This window comes from Vipera ursinii (assembly GCF_947247035.1).
Source record: "Vipera ursinii genome assembly, chromosome: 4".
NCBI lineage: Eukaryota > Metazoa > Chordata > Lepidosauria > Squamata > Viperidae > Vipera > Vipera ursinii.
In genome coordinates this window covers 82,465,925-82,485,850 of record NC_139514.1, presented here as the reverse complement: position 1 = coordinate 82,485,850, position 19,926 = coordinate 82,465,925, and the positions used below count along the sequence as shown (strand labels likewise).

Sequence of the window (19,926 nt, the reverse complement as noted above, 5' to 3'; positions counted from 1 at the left end):
ATTTAAGACCTAAAAAAAACCTTTTAAAGTGCTTTGAGTTTAGGAGGGGAAGGAGGAAGGTGGAGCAGTGGGCTAATGCCTCCTTAAGTAACACCAGCTGCCTGCAATTAGTGCAGGTTTGCATCCCACCAGGCTCAAGGTTGACTCAGCCTTCCATCCTTCCGAGGTAGGTAAAATGAGGACCCAGATTGTTGGGGGCAATAAGCTGACTTTGTAATAATGTTGCTTGGGGGGTGTGTGAAAGCCCTAACAAGCAGGCATATACATAGAATGAAGGCTACTGTTAAGCTTGTAAGCCGCCCTGAGTCTTCGGAGAAGGGCGGGATATAAATGTAATTAAAAAAAAACTTCTTCATAGAAAGGAATGACTTGAAATAGAGTTCCTACCACTATTTAAATATCCTCTTCAGCTGGAAATTAAAGGCCTGCTGCATCAGAATTAAGATATATCTCTGAAAATTAGTACCCCAAACAGCTTTACCTTTCATAAATTTGTCTAATCTGCTTTTGAAGTCATTTTTGTGGTGTGTTTCACTACATTATGTAGTTTAAGATATATATTTCAAGCCAAAATGAACCAAATGCTATAATTCTTATGAAATAAGAAGGGAAACATCCATTGTGAAAATGCTATCATTATCACAGGGAATAAATAGATCAGGCCATTTTTTCTATGCCAACTTTGTATCTATGAATTCATAAATCCATTCTAACAAACCTTTGAATTTACATGTGTTTCTTTAAGAGAATCAACATGAAAAATTATATTTACACTGTATATACATGCACATGCATTTTAGCATTAAATATGGTTTGTGAATGTTCAGTTTTGGTATGTTTTAAGGCAAACAATACAGAAGCTGGAAATAAAACATATGCATTTAGATTTGCACATTGTTCAGGAAACACAAAGCAACTCACTTCCAAATGCAGGGTTTTTAAAAAATAATAATCAAGTAAACGTTTGGCATCTCTGAATAATCAGTATGTTATCTTACATAAAAATGATTACCATGATGGAAAGAGAAGTTTTTCAGTGAACTAAACTCATGATTCAATGCTAGGTTAGTCAAAAGTAAAGGTTTATATAGATTTATATAGATTATAAATGCTATTTATATCTTTCTACTAAGTTGAGAGATGGGATTTAATTGGATTCATATAAGGATGGAAAATGGATTGATGTGAATACAATCATAAATAAATATTAGAAGTAAAAGTGGAATATGCTAAATACTGACCCACAAAGGTTTTAAAAAGTCAGTTCATTTTTAAAAATTATTTAATGTGGTTAGCTATCTTACATTTTAACTTTGCTTTCTCTTAATGTGGCCAACTAATGATATTCACATTGTGCTGGACCTGTTAACACAACTGGAAGCAAAACCCACTTTCAATATTTTGAATATGAAGTCAAAACTGCCATGAATGACTAACACAAAATTACATTCCTTGACAAAGAATATATAGGCTTGTGTTCTTACCTATAGGCACAATTCAAGCTTTTACTTCCCTATATACAGTATAAGTGGAGTGGGAAGACATCAAGATTACAAGGTCCACTTTCATGTCATAGTTAGTAATAAGAGACTCCTTTTTTGGAATGAACTAGCATTGCCAACCTTCTGGTACCCAACAAAACCTAAAGTTCAGGGACAACAAATGGGATTGATGAGTTTCATTCTTTTGAGTCTCGCCCAATAGAAGGGAACCTTTGCCAGCTTTCCAATAAGTTTTTCTACCAAACCTGAAAATCCAATGATTACAACCAGTAAAGAGGAAGTTTGTGCATCTTAGAAAAGCTAATGTAAGGGGGATAATAGGATCCTTGAATATTTGTATTCTTAAAATTTTTGGATATCACTGCATTGATTCAGTCAACCTCTCTAAAGATTCTGCTGGATAATTTGAACACTGTCATGCTGTCTTCTTTTCATCTGAATTCTCTTTCCTCTAGAAGAAGTATTAGGGAAATATTTCAAAATTACACTGTGGGAAAACCCTTCAGACAGAGTTCTCTTAAAGGTCTATCATCCTTGCTGTTTCAATCTCATGTTCCTGGCATTTTGAAGTTTTCTCATTATTTTCTATTGACAAGTATTTCCTTCAATCAAATTTGAAGCATATCTAGTCAAATAAGAGTGCCATGGAATCTCAGATCAGAGTTGAGCTGAATCAAGTTCTCCTTGAATCTGGAATCTCCAATTTGAATGAATTAATTTGCACAGGTCTTATTTAAAACAATTTCCCAATGTTTAAAGATGTACATTAAAATAGATAGTATGGCCAAAATAAATTAATTAAAATAATAACTTGAAATAATGTATGATGTATAAAATTGCTCACTTCTAATTTTTATGATTGCAGGAGTAAGCACCAAACACAAAAGCAAAAACAAACAAAAAATCCATCAGAAAAATTTAAATGTATCAACAGGGTAGAATGGGAAACATACCGTATATACTTGAGTATAAGCCGACTCGAGTATAAGCCGAGACCCCTAATTTTACCCCCCAAAACTGGAAAAAGTTCTTGACTCAAGTATAAGCCAAGGCTGGGATCCACCGAGTGGCTTTCAGCACTGGAGAAAATGCAAAATCGCTCGAGACCAAACTCGAAGGAATCAGCTGCCGGTGGGAGCGAGGAGATCCGTGCGGTCCCGTGACAGCCAGTCGGACAAGCAACGCGAAGAGCGGCAGGGCTTTATTTTTGCACCGTGCAGCTCCCCCTCCCCCTCCTCCCAAACTCCCCCTCTCTCCCCCTTCCCCCCACTTCCCAGAGCTGAATACAGGGTATTAACCGGTGGCGGAGGCTTGCAGAACGGTGGATCGAGCCTCTGTCGCCGGCGGCTGGATCCGCGCTCCACAAGCCTCTGCCGCCGCCGGAGGCTGGATCCATGCTCCACAAGCCCCTGCCGCCGGCAGAGGCTTGCGGAGCGCGGATCCAGTGGGGGGGAAAAGCCCTTTAGCAGGATTTGCCTGCATGTCTCAAGTGCTACCTAATGTGCTTTCAGCCTCAGTCGGCCACTCCACATTGTAATCACGAAGGTAGCTCTCTAACGGAAAGGAAAGGGAAGGGAAGGGAAGAGAAGGAAAGGAAAGGAAAGGAAAGGAAAGGAAAGGAAAGGAAAGGAAAGGAAAGGAAAGGAAAGGAAAGGAAAGCCCACCATCTCTCCTCTGCCGCTCACTCTCGCCGCTCCAGCCCTGGCGAGCCAAAGAGACGAAAAGCCCCGAGCGATAGGAAGGGGATCTCTGCCCTAGAGCGGGAGGGGGGAGGGAAAGGGGGGGAGGAAAGGCCCGATCGCTTTGTGTTGAGCTGGTTCAGCTCAGCCGGACTAGGTGGGGCTGCAGCTCCCAGCTGATGCCGCTGCCGCCATCCAAGTCCGGCCGGCAAGAACTTTTTTTCTCCCCGCCCCGCAGTGATCCGCGCTCCACAAGCCTCTGCCGCCGGCTGGATCCGCGCCCTGCCGCCGGCAGAGGCTTGCGGAGCGCGGATCCAGCGGGGGGGGGGGGAAAGCCCTTTAGCAGGATTTGCCTGCATGTCTCAAGTGCTACATAATGTGCTTTCAGCCTCAGTCGGCCACTCCACATTGTAATCACGAAGGTAGCTCTCTAACGGAAAGGAAAGGGAAGGGAAGGGAAGGGAAGGGAAGGGAAGGGAAGGAAAGGAAAGGAAAGGAAAGGAAAGGAAAGGAAAGCCCACCATCTCTCCTCTGCCGCTCGCTCTCGCCACTCCAGCCCTGGCGAGTCAAAGAGACGAAAGGCCCCGAGCGATAGGAAGGGGATCTCTGCCCTAGAGCGGGAGGGGGGAGGGAAAGGCGGGGGAGGAAAGGCCCGATCGCTTTGTGTTGAGCTGGTTCAGCTCAGCCGGACTAGGCGGGGCTGCGGCTCCCAGCTGATGCCACTGCTGCCATCCAAGTCCGGCCGGCAAGAACTTTTTTTCTCCCCGCCCCGCAGTGACGAGTAAAGCGCGACTTACTTCCTCCTCCATGCCCACGTCGCCTTCTCGCCCAACAATCCCAAGTAAGGGGCGGCATCAGAAAGGGGCTCTAACTTTCCCCTACTGCTCGAACTTATCTTGGAGAGGAAGGCAAAATCGGGAGAGGGAAGAAGAGCGAGGACTGGAGCAGTGCTTGCCCGGCTTCTCTCCCCTGCATGGAGCGGCGGGGTCGGTTCCGCCTCCACCATCTTCTCTCTCGAGAGCCTTGTCCCACCCGCAAAACGCCGGTGCCGCCGCCGCCGCCCCCTTCCTAGCCAGCCCTCAGCCGCTTTACAAGCACCCGTTGCCGGCCCAGTTCTATCAGACCCGTGCGGCGCCGCACGTACTCCGTTTACACGGCCCCCGTACTTCCCCCACACGTCCCTTCTCCCGCCTCCTTCCCATAACGGCCTCTACCTACCGGACGGCGCCTCAGCTCCCCGTGTCCGCCGCCGCTGCCACCTTGACCAAACCCTCTCTGCCTGCGCACGCCCTCCCTCCCTCCCTCCCTCCTTCCTCTCTGTCTCTAGCTGGGCGAGGCTTCCAGCCGTCGCCGTGACGCTGCACGCCCAGCTTCTCTCTGATTTCCCTGGCCCAGTCCAGTGATGCTTGAGAGGAAAAAAAAAGCGAGCGGGCGGGCGAGGGGGGGAGGGAAAGGCGAGAATGACCGCTTTGTGTTACCTGCCATGAAACCAGTCCTTGCAGGCGTCGCACTCTATCATGAAGCGGGTTACATCGTAGGGCAGCCAGGCAGCGGAAAGAAGCAGGCAGGCAGGGCGCGGAGATCCGGAGACCTGCCGATGTTTGGGGAGGTTTGGGGAGGTGCGTGCGCACCTCCCCAAACCTCCCCAAACTTCGGCAGGTCTCCGGACGGCGGCGGCTTGGGAGAGGTGCGCGCGATCCCGGAAGCACCGAAGCCTCGGCCGCGCGCAAGTCCTCGGTAAGTTCTTTTTTTTTGTTCACTGGAGTATAAGCCGAAGTGGATTTTTTCAGCCCAAAAAGTGGGCTGAAAAATTCGGCTTATACTCAAGTATATACGGTACTCATTCTACCCATTTTTACTGAAAAGGCAGAAACAATCAAAGAGAGACAATTGCATAGATATACTGGTCCCATGACAGGAAGGGATTTATAGGTGGTAACCAACACCTTGAAGTGTACTTGAAAGCCAACAGGTAACCAATGTAGCTTGTGTAGAATGGTATCATATGGACATACAGTGGTATGCCCACTACTGCCCTGTGAATGGTTTTCAATGGCAGCCTGACTTTCAATGCATTGGAATCATTCATTTGGGAAGTACCTAAAGTGTGGAAGATCTCCCAGTCCAATAATCAGCTTATCTGGCATGCTACATAAATTTGTACAAAGGCTGTCTTGGCCACAACCGCCACATGCTCTTCAAACAAGAGTTGTGAGTCAAAAATCTCCCTCAGATTGAGGACCAATCTCATTGGGGAAGTGCTATTCCAGGGATGTCAAACTGCCAGTTTGCAGGCTGGATGTGTCATGATGAAACCGCTCCCACCACATTGCGGGCAATGGAAAAAAGGTCACAATACGTACGACATGTCATGTGATGTTGCGAGTTTGACACCCCTATGCTATCCTATCCAACACTTCAAGTGAAAATCCTCCAGATAAATGGGCTCAATTATCAATAGAGCCTTGATCTCATTAGTCTGAGACTCCCAAAGCCCTCAGATGCTGGCATAGGGCATCAATAGCATCACCTGGTGGCTTAGGGTCAAGATGTACAATTGGGTATCATCAGCAAACTACTGATAGGGAACTCAGAACCAACAAATGACCTCATTTAACTTAACTCAAAGCTATTTCCTTTTGCTTTCAGAGTGCTTAAAATACCTGAAGATAAACAGTATATTAAAATCACTGCAATCATATTTTAATTTCTTATTTAAAACTATTCCACTTTATCAAGCTGGACCATAACTCACATTGTCAGTAAATGTCAGTTATTTTTTTTAAAAAAAATATCCTCAGGACTCCAATAAATGTTATAATGTATTGGCTTTTACTGGTGAATCTTGAAATGTTTCTGATTTATTACTTTAATTTTCAGGTAAAAAATAGCATAAGGAAAACAAAATAAAAGGTGAATGGTTCTGATATAATCTACATTTTATCAAGATGAAGAGAAGTACTGAAATACATTAAGAATTCCAAAGTAGTAGAGAGCAAGCTAAATATTTAGAAGTTAGATAGACTGACAGATATGCTATGTTTTAATAAATCTCTTGCTTGCCAATGTTATCAGAATATTGAAATATGAGGTTTCTTTTCTCAGGGGAGTTGATATTAGCTGTCATTATGCTAATAAAGTAGAGGTGGCTTCTGTCAATAAAACCAGCCACAGAGATTAATGAAGCCACATGTTAGAGAGCTGCTGGAGGTCTAGCCGATCCGAACCCGACCGGTTGCGGTTAAGAACCTATATTAGGTCTTATCTCGCAGCGATGAGGGTGGCGAGGTGCAATTACTTCTCCACCCTCATCGCGTCCGCAGATAATCGCCCGGCCGCCTTGTTTAGGGTGACTCGCTCACTTCTTAATCAGGAGGTGAGGGAGGATCCCTTGCAGGGTCGTGCCGAGGAATTTAGTCAACATCTGTCGGATAAAATCGCTTGGATTCGGACCGGTTTGGACTCCAGCTGGGCAGAGTCAGGCGATCAGGACACGGGCGGCCTTGTCAATGTTATCTGGGAAGAGTTTGATTCTGTGACCCCTGATGAAGTGGACAGGATTATGGGGAGGCTGAGCTCCTCCACATGTTTGTTGGACCCGTGCCCTTCCTGGCTGGTTTATGCAGCTAGGGAGAGGACACGAGGCTGGCTCCAGGCGGTTATATCTGCTTCTTTGAGTGAGGGTTATTTCCCCACCGTCTTGAAGGAGGCGGTGGTGAGACCTCTCCTCAAGAAGCCTGCCTTGGACCCAGCTGTTTTGAACAACTTTCGTCCAGTCTCCAACCTTCGCTTTCTTGCGAAGGTTGTCGAGAGTGTGGTGGCGCATCAGCTCCCTCTGGTCCTGGATGAAGCGGATTATCTGGACCCCTACCAATCGGGTTTCAGGCCCGGGTACAGCACGGAGACGGCATTGGTCGCTCTGGTGAATGATCTCTGGAGGGCTCGGGATAGGGGATATTCCTCTGTCCTAGTCCTATTAGACCTCTCGGCGGCTTTCGATACCATCGACCATGGTATCTTGCTGCGGCGTCTCAGGGGATTGGGAGTGGGAGGCACAGTTCTTCAGTGGTTCTCCTCCTATCTCCTGGGACGCATGCAGTCGGTGTTGGCAGGGGGACAGAGATCAGCCCCTAGGTCTCTCGTTTGTGGAGTTCCTCAGGGGTCGGTTCTCTCGCCTCTCCTGTTCAACATCTATATGAAACCGCTGGGTGAGATCATTCGTGGTTTTGGAGTTGGGTATCATCAGTATGCCGATGATACCCAACTCTTCTTTTCGACCCCAAACCACCCCAGTGATGCCCTCGCTGTGATGTCCCGTTGCCTGGAGGCGGTTCGGGTCTGGATGGGGAGGAACAGACTTCAACTCAACCCTGACAAGACTGAGTGGCTGTACATTCCGGCATCCCGGGACATTCAAAATGTTCCATCTCTTTCTATGGGGGGTGAGCTCTTACCCCCCGTGGATAGGGCTCGCAACTTGGGAGTCCTCCTAGATTCACGGCTTACCCTGGAAGATCATATAGTGGCTGTGACTAGGGGGGCTTTCGCCCAGGTTCGCCTGGTGCGCCAGTTGCGGCCCTATCTGAACCGGGATGCCCTGTGTACGGTCACTCATGCGCTCATGACCTCTCGCCTTGACTACTGTAATGCTCTCTACATGGGGCTTCCCTTGAAGACCACTCGGAGGCTCCAACTGGTACAGAATGCGGCCGCGAGAGTTGTCTTGGGAGTTTCCCGGTACTCCCATGTTACACCTTTGCTCCGCGAGCTGCATTGGTTACCAGTTGTCTTTCGGGTGAGGTTCAAGGTTTTGGTAACGATCTTTAAGTCCTTACATGGCATGGGTCCGGGATACCTCAGGGACCACCTGCTGCCGGCGTCAACTCCCCTCCGCCCTGTGCGTTCCCACAGAGAGGGCCTCCTCAGGGTGCCGCCAGTCAGGGAATGCCGACTGGTGGCCCCCAGGGGGAGGGCCTTCTCTGTGGGCGCTCCGGCATTATGGAACCAACTGCCGGTGGAGCTCCGGATGGCACCAGACCTCCGAACTTTCCGTCGCGACCTGAAGACCCACCTATTTGAAATAGCTGCTCTGGCCTGACGGGGATGGGTTTTAATAGTTGTTTTAGATTTGTTCACTGTTTTTAACTGGGCATGGGTTTAATCTTTTTTTAATTTTTGTATTGTCTTTTTTATATATGCCCTGTGAACCGCCCTGAGTCCCCACCAAGGAGAAGGGCGGTATACAAATTAAATAAAACTAAACAAAACTATTCTAATTCAGCTGCATAAATGCAATGTCTAACATAATGGTAGTACCCTATTCTGCTTTAGTTATGTAGAGTTATGTAAAGATAGGAATCTGGAACATACACACACACATGCACATAAGTAATTTATTAGGCACCAATTACTTCACAAGCTTCATTGCCTTCAAAGTTCCAGTTTCTTCCCCCTACACACACACATACACACATCATCTGTCTGTCTGTCTGTCGGTTTGTCTGCCTGCCTGCCTGCCTGCCTGCCTGCCTGCCTATCTATCTATCTGTCTGTCTGTCTGTCTATCTATCTATCTATCTATCTATCTATCTATCTATCTATCTATCTATCTATCATCTCCTGGAGAAGACATGTTGAAATGTTGTTATTGTGACACTTTCCTAATGTTTAAAGGGCTACTACATAAATTACAGTACATATATTATCTGTTTTTCTAAAGAACAAATAGTTTCAGATTATAGGACAGTGAGTTAATGGATACAGAACATTCCTGACCCAGCAATCTAAAAATTATAGGGTTATCAGTGCATGTAACATAGGGGTGTGTGTGGACAAGAATATCAACCTAGCTGTCAAACAAAATCAAACTTTCAATAGTGAGTGCCACACCAAGTGCACTAATCAACACACAGATTATGAGCAATAAACAGGGTGAACTAGAAATTCAGTTAAATGAGGGCAGATATGATATTGTTGCCATTACAGAAACTTGGTGGGATGAAACCCACAAATAGAACACACAGCTAGAAGAATTTAAATTATTTAAAAGAAACAGACCAAATAAAAGAGGAGGTGGAGTTGCTCTTTATATAAGAAATAATTACATCTCTACAGAATTAGAGCACAACAATGATGAAAACTGCCTTGAATGCATTTGGGTCAATATAAAAGGGGGGGAAATGACATTGCCATAGGTGTATACTATAGGCCACCCAACCAAACAGATGAACTTTTTGCTAGTGAGTTAACTAAGGTATGTAGGAAGCACATCACAATAGTAATGGGGGACTTTAATTATCCTGACATCAACTGGGAGACAAACTCTGCACCAAGTGGAAGATCAAACATGTTCCTGACAAACCTAGCAAACAACTTTGTCTTCCAAAAGTAAAGAAGGGAACTAGGGGACTAGCCATATTGGACATAATTCTCCCTAACAGGGATGAAATGATAGAAGGTGTTGAAGCCACAGGAACCTTGGGGGAAGTGATCATGCAATATTGGAATTCAACATTATGAAAGCACAAGCAATAGAACACAGTCAAACTAGAGTCTTGGACTTCAAGAGAGCTAACTTCAATAAACTTAGAGAGAGCTTGGGAAGGATTCTATATATGAGAATCCTCAAGGAGAAAATAACTCAAGAAGCTTGGTAAATTTTGAAAAGTGAGATAATAAAAGTCCAGTCTAGCACAGTACCAATGAAGAAGAAAAATAACAGTTCTCAAAAGAAACCAGCAGGGCTGCATAAAGAACTCTCTGATAAATTGAAAGACAAAACAGACAAGTATAACAAGTGGAAAGAGGGGCACATAACTAAGGCATAATATCAGAAAATAGCCCAAGCCTGCAAAGATGAAGTGAGGAAAGCTAAGGCTCAAAATGAATTAAGACTTGCCACAAAAATCAAAAATTACAAAAAAAGCTTTCAACATGTAAAAAACACAAAAAAATCAAGGAAATGATTGGTCCATTAGTGGGAGAAAGTGGCAAGATGGTGACAAGCAACAGGAAGAAAGCAGAACTATTTAAATCATTTTTTTCATCTGTCTTTACACAAAGGGAAAAAATAGTCCAACCTATTAAAAACAGTACCATAATAAACAGAATAGAAACACAAGTTAAGATAGGCAAGAAAATGATAAGTGAGCACCTGTCCAGCCTAGACAAGTTCAAATCACCAGGACCAGATGGATTACATCCCAAGGTTCTCAAGAACTGGCAGATGTGATCTCAGAACCACTGAACTATATCTTTCAAAGATCCTAGAGCACTGGGGAACTACCAGAGGACTGGAAAAGAGCTGAGGTAGTTCTCATCTTCAAAAAGGGGGGGGGGAAATGGATCCAGGAAAAACTGACCTATCAGCCTGACCTCAATACTTGGGAAGTTTCTGGAAAAGATAATCAAGCAATGAATCAGTGAACACCTAGAGGCAAAGAAAGTCATTACCAAAATCCAAGATGGGTTTTTTTTTTAATTCCATTTATATCCCGCCCTTCTCCGAAGACTCAGGGTGGCTTACAAGCTTAGCAGTAGCCTTCATTCGATGTATATGCCTGCTTATTAGGGCTTTCGCCCCCCGCCCCCAAGCGGCATTATTACAAAGTCAGCTTAATTGCCCCCAACAATCTGGGTCCTCATTTTACCTACCTCGGAAGGATGGAAGGCTGAGTCAACCTTGAGCCTGGTGGGACGCGAACCTGCACTAATTGCAGGCAGCTGGTGTTACTTAAGGAGGCATTAGCCCACTGCTCCACCAAGGCTCTCAAGGGTTTGTCAAAAACAGATCATGCCAGACAAATCTTATTGCATTCTTGGACCAAGTCACAAAGTTAGTGGACCAGAGGAATGCATTTGATAAAGTAGATCACAACCTACTACTTGATAAGATAGAAAAATGTGGGTTAGACAGCATCACCACCAGATGGATTCGTAGTTGGCTGACTGGCCGTACTCAGCATGTGGTCCTCAATTGAACTGCAACTACATAGAGGGAAGTGGGGTGCCCCAAGGCTCTGTTCTGAGCCAAGTGCTTTTCAACATCTTCATCAATGATTTGGATGAAGGGATAGATCATCAAATTTGCAGATGACACCAAGCTATCAGGAATAGCCAACAGAAGACAGGCTTAAGATACAGAAGGACTTTGACAGACTTGAACATTGGGCACTTTCTAACAAAAATAAATTCAATGGTGAAAAAAGTAAGGTTCTACATTTAGGCAAGAAAAAACAAATGCACAGGTATCATTTAGGAAATATCTAGCTCAATATTAGTAACTGTGAGAGGGATCTCAGAGTCCTAGTGAATAATCACTTAAATATGAGCCAGCAATGTGCTGCAGCCACCAAAAAAACCAACACAGTGCTAGGCTGCATTAATAGAGGGATAGAATCAAGATCACATGAAGTGTTAATACCACTTTACAATGCCTTGGTAAGGCCACACTTGGAATACTGCATCCAGTTTTGGTCACCACAATGTGAAAAAGATGTTGAGACTCTAGAAAGAGTACAAAGAAGAGCAACAAAGATGATTAGGAGACTGGAGGCTAAAACATACAAGAAACGGTTGCTGGAATTGGGTATGTCTAGTTTAATGAAGAGAAGGATGAGGGGGGACATGATAGCAGTGTTCCAAGATCTCAGCTATTCTCCAAAGCACTGAAGGCAAGACAAGAAGCAATGGATGGAAACTAACTAAAGAGAGAAGCAACCTAGAACTAAGGAGAAACTTTCTAACAGTTAGAACAATTAATCAGTGGAACCTCCAGAAGCTGTGAATCCTCCAACACTGGAAGTCTTTAAGAAGACATTAGACAGCCATTTGTCTGAAATGGTATAGGGTTTCCTGCCTGAGCAGGGGGTTGGACTAGATGACCTCCAAGGTACCTTCCAACTTTATTATTATTATTAAGTGAAGCCAAATTTTGACTAAATTTAACAACTGGAAAATACCCTTGAAGTATATTGCATTTTCTTTCATTAAATGCTTTCAAACAAAAACAGGGTGACCATTTACCACGAATGCTGTAGAAGATTTCCTGAGTGGATGGATGGATAACTGGATAATTATTGAGGTCCCTTGTAATCTTCAGATTCAGTGAATTTTACTAGTATTATCTTCCTCTACCAAACACACCTTCTTTGTTTGTTTTTTGTTTTGTTTTTTCCTCATAGGTATTTGATGATCATTGATGGAGAAAAGGACCTTAGCTAGCTCTGTCTCTTAGCCATTGCATCTCATTTCCTCCCTCTGGACAACTGATGATAAACTGATAAATAGAAGGGATACAGTTCAGTGTATTGTGTCCGTGTTTGAAGACAGGGATATGGATAAACGCATTGAGTGATTACTGTGGGCATAATTAATTGAGCCTTCTCTGGTCAGTGATAACTACTACAAAACCTGGCTGATTTTGAAAGGTAACAAGGGCTCTCCTTGGTTAGATAGATAGATAACCTTTATTGTCATTTTTTTTTACTGTAGGCACAATGGCACGCATTAAAAATGAAATTTAGTTGCTTGCTCTCAAATTGTACACATACATAACACACATTTAAACATACTATATACAACATATGTATAGACCTACATCCTTAGAGTACATATAAGTAGTATATAAATTTTAATCACTACCCATCTTGAATACATAATGGAAGGAGGAAAGGTTAGTACAGGTAATCCTCGACTTATGACAATTGAGTCCAAAATTTATGCTACTAAGTGACAAATTGGTTAAATGAATTTTGCCCCATTTTATGATTTTTCTTGCCAGAGTTTTTAAGTGAATCGCTGCAGTTGTTAAGTAAATCTGGCTTCCCCATTGACTTTGCTTGTCAGAAATCATATCATAGTTGAAAACCTCATGTAATATTTGGAAGTAAGACAACAACTATCCCAATTCAAATGATTAATGCAACATATGACTTGCTTCTTCATTTTTGATTATGAGTTAAGAAAGAAAGATAATATTTAAGAGAAATGTGAAGATTTTAATAAATAGATGATCTGCCTCTTCTAAATTTATTCTAATATATGTATCTAATCTCCTTTGCAGGAATACCAAATTGATATTTTTTTTGCTCAGACATGGACTGACAGCCGTCTTCGTTTCAACAGCACTATGAAAAAAAGTCTCACTCTCAACAGCAATATGGTTGGGTTAATTTGGATTCCAGATACCATTTTTAGGAATTCTAAAACTGCAGAAGCTCACTGGATTACTACACCTAATCAGCTCCTAAGAATATGGAATGATGGGAAAATCTTGTATACTTTAAGGTAAGAAGCATTTGTGTCTTTCAATAAGGGCTAGTTTAAGTAATCCTTCACCCTTTTATATAAATTAATGTAATTTCAATTTTATAACAGGAACAGAAAAATCTTAGTTGACAGAGGACCTTGTCCCAAAAATAAGAAATATAGTCAGCTTGATATTAAATTGGACTGTTCAGGCAACTTGTTCCCTTAGGTCTGATGTATTTTAGTAACCTATACAATGGGATGTGTTGTTATTCCAGTTATTCCTGTCAAATAGGACAAAAATTTAAAGTATTTTCATAGCCAGAATTATAAGAAGTCCTTGATTTATGCCCACAATTGAGCCCAAAATTTCCATTGCTAAGCAAGACAGTTGTTAAGTGAGTTTTGCCCATTTTACGACCTTCCTTATGACAGTTGTTAAGTGACTCACTGCAGTTCTTAACTTAGTACCACAACTGTTAAGTGAATCTAGCTTCTCCATTGACTTCCCCATTGACTTTGCTTCTCAGAAGGTTGCAAAAGGTGATCACATGACCCCAGGAGGCTGCAACCATCATAAATACATGCCAGTTGCCAAGAACCAGAGGTAAAGATAAGTGCCAAATTTAGCTTATGCCTCTGGCAGTCATCCACTGAAATATTAAAATCTAGGGCTCTAGATTCAAATTAAAAAAGGTGCTCTGAACCATGCTGTGACATTTAATCAGCCCTATATAGAAGTCCATGAAGAGGCTGCATCTTCTCTGGGATTGAGCCATTCCTTTTGACATCTGTAGCACAATCCTGGAAAAGTCACAATAGGTGTAAAACACGCAAGTAGGTGCTAAATGTATGATCCCTTTTCTATCAGAATCCAAAGTACTGGACAACACTAGTAAACAGGCCTGAGTTCAATTAGTTTTCAAACCCAAACAAAATCAGCCAGATGACCGCATGAACCTATCCATGGATAGGTATCTGTTGCAAGCCACAGTGATATCACATGTGAGAAGATAGCACTGTGTAAATAGCATAATTCATGTCACCTGCATAATATAATTTATAAAATAGTAGCTTATTCCGTCCCACACCCCATTCCCATATAACAGAGTGGTTTTCTTAGCAATAATATGGAAGAGATTGCCATTGCCTTCTTCCATTATGGTTTCTGCCTAGTAGTTGCATCAAAGAGAATCCTAAAGAAGCATTTTCTCATAATTTCCCAATTAAGCCTTTGAAATGACCAAGTTACTATTTTTTTATAGCCTGCTGTCATACCGAGACAGTAATAGGTGCCTGGTTTTTTCTAGACTCACCATCAATGCTGAATGCCAGCTGCAGCTACATAATTTTCCCATGGATAAACATTCATGCCCACTGATATTCTCCAGCTGTAAGTAATACCCTTGGTGCATATGTACTATCTGTTAAAACTTTGCATAAAGACCTGCATTTGCTTCTCAAATTGACAGGTGGCTCTTACAGTGGTGTTAGGTTAAGGTCCTTATTTTCATATTTGCTAGGCATGTGACTTTCTCCATCTGCCCTTACAGCACAACGTTTTTCACCCTGCAACATTATCACAAATGACAAGAACTATTAATTTGTAGTCCCAATTATGAGTAGGTTGAAAAATGACGCTCAGAATGTAGGTATTATAAATTAAGAGCCATTTATTTTGAAATGTATTAAAGGTAAATAACAAATAGCTTAAAAGCAGCTCCAATCTATCAGTTAGGATTGGACAAATGATGTTTTTCTTTTCTTGTTTCATATATTTGCCAGCTCTAATTGGGCAATCGTTATATGTGGTTGTATGCTCATGTGCCAGTACATCTCAGCATTGTTGAGCGAACCTGCCATCCTTGTTGGTAACCCTGCTGCCAGACAGAATCTCTTACTGCAAAAGGATGAAAAATGTTAGTTCTTGCCTTAAATTACAAACACAAGCATTACCAAAATCTGGTTAAGAATATTTACGATGCTGCCCTGATGCTTTGGTGTGTGGTGTGTGTGTATGTATTAACACACACACTTCCTATGGGGTTCTTTGATTCTGAGAATATTTTTACAGAAAATGCAATCATTGATTAATAAGGGAAGGTTCAGTTTTCCATTTGAGCACTTTGAAATATACGTGGTTGGATGGACAATATTGAGATCTAAATATAATAGAACTCTAGCATCTATTATGTCAGTTACAAAGCAATGAAATGTAATGAATAATAAAAAGGATTTGATCCTTTTTCCCATGCTAAAATGACTTTATGGGGAAATCCAACATTAAAAATTGGGAAAATGATGGTAATGCAGAAAAATGGATATTTTCTCGGGTAGGAGATAGAGGGGTATAACCAGCCGTACCGACAGGCTGAAGAACAGCTTCTATCCATGGGCTGTCAGGCTTTTGAATGGGACATAACTTTATGTATGATTGACTTGTGAGGCCGATGTGTTGTGCAATTAGCTCACATGGCAACAAGATGGTGGGTTTGTTGTCACTGTGAGTTGTCCCCCATGAAGGGAGGCTCAGCCAATCTCAATATATACATGGTTGTACTTTGACAATAAAGGTTCATTTATAAAAGCAGTTTTGTTGATTTTTGGATCAATTGATAGAGGATACAGATGAAATTTTAACTTACTGTGTGCTATCGTCTATCAATAGCATCTGATGCAGGTCAGTGGCAATATTTACAGCTACAATATCTGTTAACAACAATGTTTAGACCAGCAGCATTTTCGGCTTCTGAAACACCCAAGATACTAGATCAATTGTTCAATCTTTTAAAAGCAAAAAAAAAGTATTGCCTTTTACAGATATGTGATATCGATAAGTCAGTTTGTTATGCAGATGTTAAGAGATGAGTAGAATAAAGAATTAGAGGTTCCTATATTGCCTAGACCAGGGGTAGGCAACCTCAGCTCTTTTATCACTCATGGACCAACTCCCAGAATTCCTGAGTCAGCTGACTCAGGAATTCTGGGAGTTGAAGTCCATGAGTCATAAAAGAACCAAGGTTGCCTACCCCTGGCCTAGACCATGGGAGAGTGTTTTAACTTCTAAAGCCAGAGATAATATAAGCATATTAGAAATACATGTATAATATTTGCATTAGATAATTATATAGGGAACTATCTGTTTACTCTTGTAATAGAATATTAAATATTTTAATTTTTTCTGTTGTATTTTTCACTTATTTTTCAAGCACTTGTTACATATTTTTCTGGGCAGGGTAACAGGATGAAGTGTTTAACACAGAGAAGAACAAATAGAAGAGGAAACCCACAAGATAATACCTGGCTGAATACAAAATAACATACATACACAAGAAAAAATATTCTCTCTCTCTCTCTCTCTCTCTCTCTCTCTCTGTGTGTGTGTGTGTGTCCCTGTCTCTGTCTCTCTGTCTAAATCTTTGACCTAAACCCAAACCTATTCTTTTCCAAGCACAATTCTCAAAAGTTCTCTTTAGCAAAATCTATTGCAAAAGATAGGATTATAAGAACTCCGAAACTAAATTATTTTTGGTTTAAAACGAATATATTTCCATATACATTAAGATGAAAAACTCTGAGTAATGTTCTAATAAACTTCTAATGAACTGGCAAATAAGTAGCACTCTTCACTGATAATGGGCAAGTTTGTATCTGATGATTTACATAATACTCTTTCAGAACCCTCTCAATATGGGAGTCCACAGGAATAGTATGGATGAAACACTAAAGAAATTGATCTTACCTCTTCAGCAATCCGTCAAAATGCAAATAAAATGAATCTGCAAATTACTGGGGTTGTAAAAGAGTCCTATGGGTGTCTGTTGATGCATATTGGGTTATACAAGTTACATAGCTGAGTTTCTATTAGAAAACTTTGGATTTGCTAATGCATTTATTCTCTGGGGTGTTTGCATCAATTCACATTGTGCTTCTAGTAGGCTGTTGTAATTCCCAGTCATAAAGAATGAGTACCATTCATTGGGAAGATATCAGGCTCCCATTAATTTCAATGGATCTTGAATAAAAAAGCTTTGCTAGGATTCTTCCCCATTCTTATAAATGGAGAAGAATGTGGCATATGAATGTGCATAGAAAGTCTTAACAATCATTTAGTTGTATACTATAGTTTTAGATTTGCTCTGAAGTGCTATAAACAAAGGATGAAAATGTGTTGAACAGACATAAATATAGGTACTGCTTTTCAGCTTTTCTCATGTTTAATAGGGCAAGAAGAAAGGGACTGTTTCTGTGAATGCAATTGCTTCTGTAATGTACTGACAGATCTGTCTGGTGGTTATTCAAAAGAATAAAAATAACCTGTGCTACTATGAAATTATTGAAAGACATGCCAAGAGTTATTTATTAGTAGGAATCTGTTTAGTGATTTGAGAGATACTAGAGAGATGATAGTTCAGTGTACATTTTAAATGGTAATAACGAGCATTCTGCCACAGCTTTACTTCAAAAGAGGGGTGAAACTTTACTGACCTCAGCTACTGAATTCCCTTATCCCACAGACAAAGTGGGAATGGGTGGGTGGGGGGTCGAAAAGAAAGAAAGACAGCATGTTCTTAGTGAAAACACATTGAAGGGTTATGAAAGAAACATCCTATTGTAAATCATAAAAATTCAAAGGACATGTGGTGAGTTTTCCAAAGACCATTTTCTAGTCAGATCTTCAAACCTATAGAGAAAGTTAGCATGGGGTTTCAATCTCCAATAAATAATTTACCATCAATTGAAAGAAGGGGAGAGTTTATAAGTACTTAATCGCTGATTTTTCTCTTATTCAAGGGAACTTTCTCTTATGGTTAAAGAATATTTTGGAAATGCTTCTCCCCTCAAGTGTTTCTGTTTTCTAAGGATATGCAATGGATTTGGCTGAAGATCAGATTCTGAGGCAAAGATATTTCTTATCTTGGGCAAAGTAGATAAACTATTAATTTTGGGGCCTTCATAAAAATCCAGTCCTGATTTGTTCTTGTTTGGTTCATTGTGATCAATTCCTTGTACCCAAATGAAGGGGGGGAGCCAACAGTGAGGACAGGTATTGTATTTAATAATGAACCATTTTTTCTTTACATAAGACCTTTTCATCCAGACCAGAGGATTTTAAGGAATTGGGTTGGGAGAATTTTCTTTGTTTTTTTCACTGTTGCAAATTCTGAGCTATCTAGTATGACTGTGCAATGCTTTGCTTCAGGTCTAAAACAGCATTTGGGGGCATGCAGAGCTGCAAATATAGCACCTGTCTACAATTCTGTAAAGAAGTTGAATTTTCTCCCAGAACTTCATAGTAGGCATGGATGGCAGCCAGATGAAGAATGCCTGTTCCATCATAGCACCTGCCCTTTGGAATAGCATTACCCAAACATTAGACTGGCCCCAGCCCTATTGGCCTTTTTTAAAAAACAAATTTTATTGATTTTCCAATATTACATTCACATATTTGAAAAGCAATGTGGTGGCTGGGTAGTAGTAATTCTATTACATACAGATATCATTAGTACAGATTTCAAATTGCTACCATAAACATTTCCTCTCTTTTTCCCTTTATATATACTGTCTATTTGTAAATTAAAAGACAAGTTTTATACTATCCATCACATAGAAAATAACTTTCTTACATATATCCATAGTTTTTAGTTTACACATATTCTAAGAGAGTTGTGTTGGGAGTCTCCCAATACTCCCATGTTACACCTCTACTCCGTGAGCTGCATTGGCTCCCAGTTATCCTCCGGGTAAGATTCAAGGTGCTGGTAATGGTTTTCAAAGCCCTACATGGCATGGGTCCGGAGTACCTTAGGAATCACCTGCTGCCAGCGTCAATGTCCCTCCGTCCAGTGCGCTCCCACAGAGAGGGCCTCCTAAGGGTTCCGCCGTTCGGAGAATGCCGTCTGGTGGCTCCCAGAGGAAGGGCATTCTCTGTGGGCGCGCCTGACTATGGAACCGTTTACCGGTTGAGCTCCGGAGGGCTCCCGACCTTCGCTCCTTCCGACGCGACCTAAAAACATATCTGTTTGAGCAATCCAGTCTGGTCTGATGGGTTCTGTTGTAATTATTGTTTTAAGGTAACTATCTTCTGCATTTGGGCAAAATTAGGGTTTAATTTGTTTTCAATATCTGTATTTGTGCATTCTGTTATTTATGTCACTGTTCACCGCCCTGAGTCCTTAGGGAGAAGGGCAGTGTACAAATCAAATAAATAAATAAATAAATAAATAAATAAATAAATAAATAAATAAATAAATAAATAAATAAATAAATAATTGTTTTAACATATAATCTTTTAGACAATGACCTTAGATTTTTCAATTTTAATTTCCACTAACATTTAGATTTAACATTTGATATTTATCATTCCCAAGATTTTTAGTATACTCCCAATTCATCTATCACCATTCCTCACAAAATCTAATATTCAAAATACACATCCCGTTTGCTTAACTTCTCACCCTCTATGTCAACAAATTAAGGATACAACATGATATCCT

The 19,926-nt window shown here is 41.5% G+C and overlaps 1 protein-coding gene across 1 annotated transcript in view; it reads left to right on the top strand.

The window, feature by feature from the left end:
- The window catches only part of GABRG3 (gamma-aminobutyric acid type A receptor subunit gamma3), a gene marked incomplete at both ends in the record, with an annotated part of 721,182 nt that overhangs the window by 366,627 nt on the left and 334,629 nt on the right, over positions 1 to 19,926 (top strand). Inside the window, 2 exons of the mRNA XM_083361521.1 lie at positions 13,245 to 13,468; positions 14,740 to 14,822. Of these exons, the coding sequence (XP_083217647.1) occupies positions 13,245 to 13,468; positions 14,740 to 14,822 (307 nt within the window). The remainder of the gene's footprint in view (positions 1 to 13,244; positions 13,469 to 14,739; positions 14,823 to 19,926) is intronic.